At 51.4% G+C, this 4197-nt stretch overlaps 1 protein-coding gene across 2 annotated transcripts in view; it reads right to left on the bottom strand.

Moving 5' to 3' along the window:
* Ggt1 (gamma-glutamyltransferase 1) overlaps positions 1-4197 on the bottom strand; it is an 18463-nt gene that overhangs the window by 10307 nt on the left and 3959 nt on the right. For both annotated transcript variants that reach the window (XM_013351139.2, XM_005360194.2), the window contains exons 2-5: positions 3080-3223; positions 2417-2581; positions 764-894; positions 545-631 (exon numbers count right to left, since the gene is read on the bottom strand). In XM_013351139.2, coding sequence (XP_013206593.1) covers positions 545-631; positions 764-894; positions 2417-2581; positions 3080-3223 — 527 coding nt within the window. The remainder of the gene's footprint in view (positions 1-544; positions 632-763; positions 895-2416; positions 2582-3079; positions 3224-4197) is intronic.

Here is a 4197-nt window from a genome sequence, read left to right as displayed (position 1 = left end):
AGGAGGAGAAGGAGGAGAAGGAGAAGAAGAAGAAGAAGAAGAAGAAGAAGAAGAAGAAGAAGAAGAAGAAGAAGAAGAAGAAGAAGAAGAAGTAGTAGTAGTAGTAGTAGTAGTAATTGGGTTTTTACAAAGAGATTTGTGTGTGTGTGTGCGTGTGTGTGTGTGTGTGTGTGTGTGTGTGTGTGTGTGTGTGTGAGAATACTTGACCTGAATGTACCATGGCCTGGTGCAGGGGATCAAGAAAGTGCATCAGATTCCCCTGGACTGAAGTTTACAGCCGGTGCGAGCCACCATGTGGGTACCAGGAATCAAACCCGGGTCCTCTGTAACACCAATGGTCCGCTGTGATTATCCATGTGCACACACACAGGTGGCCCGGTGTAGAACGGAGAAGAAATGAAAGAACCTACCCCTTCCCTCACGATGGGGACTAACCATTCATGATAGGAGGGTGTCACGGGTACCAGAGCTGTCCCCAGGCCCCAGACAGGTGCGTGTGCCCTGTGAGTGCAAACCCACACCTGTGGCCCGTACTACGGCTTACCTTCTTCAGAGTCTTTCGAGTTGTTGAACATGTTGGTGGTGGCCAGCCTGGGAGCCACCTCACGGGCATTGATAACTTCAGCTTTCCCTATAAGAAGAAAGACATCACCAGGCTGGGTTATCCCCAACCCCTACTGTCAAAGGAGCCCAGGGGTCCCAAGTCATTGTGTCTTAAGAGGGATGAACTGAGTCACCCACCCTTCTCACCCTGGATACTCACGTGTGGTGCTGTTGTAGATGGTGAAGAACAGGCCGCCCCCGATGCCCATACTGTGGGCATTGATGAGCCCCATACACAGCAGGCTTGCGATGGCTGAGTCCACCACAGAGCCACCCTCCTGTAGTATGTCCCTACGGGCGGCACATAGGAAGGTGAGAGTCTGAGGGCTTCCCAATCCTTCAGGACCACCCTGCCACCCTCCCTGGTCACTCTGCCCAAAGGATGACCAAAGAAGAACGAGCCTACACAAGGTCTTTCTGTTTTGAGACACGATCTCACAATGCGTCACACTCACTATACAAGCCCAAGCTGGCCTCAAACCTCAGCCTCCAGAGACAGCTGAGCCGCCGAGTTTAGCTAGCCCAATTTTTTGGCTTCCTTGCTTGTTTGCCTATTTTAATTTTTACTGAGACAGGGTTTCATTCTAAGGGCTGAGATGACAGGTGAAATTTTTGGCTTCTGGGTTTTTGAGACAGGTTTCTCTGTGTAACGGCTCTGGTTGTCCTGGAACTCACTCTGTAGACCAGGCTGGCCTCGAACACACAGAGATCCACCTGCCTCTGCCTCCTGAGTGCTGGGATTAAAGGCATGCGCCACCACCACCCAGTGGCGCTTTTTTCCCCCCAGATTTGTTTTATCTTAGAAAGAGAGAGGGTGGGGGAATGCAGGTACCCACAGAGGTCAGAGGAGGCCATCAGATCCCTTGGACTGAAGTTGCAGGCAGCTGTGAGCTGCTTGATACGGGCGCAGGGGAACTGGAGGCCGGCTCTTTGAAAGAGCAGCACACACTCTGAATCATTGATCCACCTCTCTAGCTCCAAAGTTGGTTTTTGTTTTGTTTTGTTTTGTTTTTGAGAGACAGGCTCTCACTATGTAGCTCCAGAACTCACTATGTAAACCAGGCTGGCCTCAAACTTGCAGAGATCCCCACCCGCCTCTGCCTCCCGAGATTTAATCCTCCCAGGATTAAAGGCGTGTGCCACCACGCCTAGCAAAGATTTTGGTTTTTGAAGATGTAGGGTTTTTTCCAAGCAAACAAATATATATGATTTTATTGAAAAAATAGGCTATTTTTATTAATAACATGTTTTTTTTTCTGGTTATGTCTCTAAATGAGAACTTTTACATTTAATGAGATAAAAGTCTAAAATGGGAGGAGGCTAGAGAGATGGTTTGGTGACTGCTCTTCCAGAGGACCTGGGTTCAATTCTCAACCCCGAGGCCGCACATCTCAGCTCACAGTTGTCTGTACTCCAGTTCCAGGGGATCCAGTGCCCTCTTCTGACCTCCAAGGGCACCAGGCATGTAAGGGGTGCATAAGCATACACTCAGGCAAAATGCTTCTACACATCAGTATTTTTAATTAAAAAAAAAAACCAATCTAAAAACAGGAATGGAATGGCAGCATTTTTCGGAGACAAAACTGAGAAGAGGGGCCCAAGTTGGCTGTGGGAAAAGTAACAGCCTGCCTCAGAGCCACCGTCCCTTTTCCCCTAGACAGAGGCTACCAAGAGAGTCCAAGGAAAGGGTGGGCAGCTCCCTGTCCATCGAACACTCTTTGCCCAGTTATGGATGGGGAACCCGAGTCTTGTCCAAGCTCACTAGCCACCGTCTTCCAGTGCGCCTCGCCCTACAGCCGGCAGACCTACTTACCGTCCAATCTCTGAGCAGCGCTTGGCGTCTGTGGCCACCGCTGCCCTGGAGTACACATGGTCGGGCTTCCTAGATGTGTAGGGCAGCCAGATGCAGAGGGCAATGATGACAAATACCAGAACCACGGCCACCAGGCCCAGCACCACGAACCGATTCTTCATGGCTCTGTTGCCCAGGGAGAAGTAGTAGGGTCAGGTCCAGTGCCTTGGGAAGTCCCAGACCAACCCCCACAGGGCACAGTCTAAAGTCAAACCTCAGGGACACAGTCCTGTGCCTCCTTTTAGCTTTCTAGAACATGCATGGGCTGTCCAGCCCTCAGACCTTTGGCCTGGCCATTCCTTCTGCCGGGAGCTCTGGATCCCACCTCTGCTATTGCAAATCCTGTTTATCTTCAGAGCTCACTCCTGTCTGGACCTCATCCCCAGCACAGACCCTCCCAAGGAGACCCTTCAGACTCCACAGGCCTTGGATAACTGCCTACGGAAGCCAAGATGCTACTGCCCTGAGATAAACTCCAAAAAAGGAGAGGATACACCCCATTCCTTCTGGGTCCCCTACCCTAGCTGAGAGCCTGGCCCTGTCCACGGACCCCTAGAGTGGCCTTCCAAGGAGACCCAACAGTGCCCTGAAGTAAGTAGACTAGCTCCACAGGTCAGGACTCACCGTCCAGTAGAAGCTCCACACCTTCCCTGGGGAGGTGGCTCCTGAAAAACAGCTGTGTAGACAGGCGAGCACTCCCCAGCACACTGCAGAAAACTACGGTCAGTCTTCTCCGAGTCTGCTGCAGCAGGCCACCTCCTTGGACTCCTGAAAGTCACAAATTTATACCTGAAATGGGCCCTGCACTTCCTAGAGTGCCCGATGTGATGATCTCCTTCTCCCTCTAGCTGGTTCTCTGCTTCCCATTGAACTCTGGAGCCAAAGAGACCGCCAGCCGCTTGTGTGTACGCATGACTTCGCTCAAGCGCTACCCCGGGAAAGGGTCACGGAACAGGGCAGGGAGGTGCCTGGGCATTCATGTGTAAGCCCAGGATTTGGAAGTAAGAGCGGCACTTGAACAAAGGGATCCAAGGGTCCAGGCCCTTCCAGAGGCTGGAGCTGGTATTCACCTGCTGTGGGACTCCTTTGTAGGGCGCGATCCTCACTCCCTCAATCGCAGGGGTGTTTTGGAATGAGAACGCGTGTGGACTGTTAAACAGCGTAATGGCTAACACCTGTAACGCTAGCGCTCTGGAAGTGGAGGCGGCAGAATTGCCAGGGATTTGAGCCCAGCATAGGTTACCTAGTGACTTTGAGGCTAGCCTGTGCTACAGCATGAGATACTATCTCAGGAAAAGAGGGGGGTGTTGGGAGAGGGCTGGAGGGATGGCTCAGTGATTAAGAACACTCACTGGCTCCTCTTCCAGAAAACCTGGGTTCCATTCCCAGCTACCACATGGCAGTTCACTCTGATGCCCTCTTTAGGTCTCTGTGGGTACCAGGCATGCTGATAGTACATAGACAAACATGCAAGCAAAACACTCATGCGCAGAAAACAAAGTAAAAAAATCTTTAAAAAAAAAATTGGTTCCTAGCTATTTCCCCTGGGGATTTCCTTCCAGACACACAGAGAAGGAAAGTCCCAGCCTTACTCTGAGGCTGGTGGAGGAAGGTAACTCCACAAGAAGAAGAAATGCACTGACAAAGTACGGGGTGCCCTTTTCCCAGACTCCATTTCCTCCAAAGGGTGGCATCTACCAGAGAGCCTTTTCATGAAGTCCTGGGTTACCTCCCACTCTCTG

Source organism: Microtus ochrogaster, linkage group LG2, assembly GCF_000317375.1.
Source record: "Microtus ochrogaster isolate Prairie Vole_2 linkage group LG2, MicOch1.0, whole genome shotgun sequence".
NCBI lineage: Eukaryota > Metazoa > Chordata > Mammalia > Rodentia > Cricetidae > Microtus > Microtus ochrogaster.
Note: the sequence above shows the minus strand (reverse complement) of the source record. Positions and strands in the feature narration are given on the sequence as shown.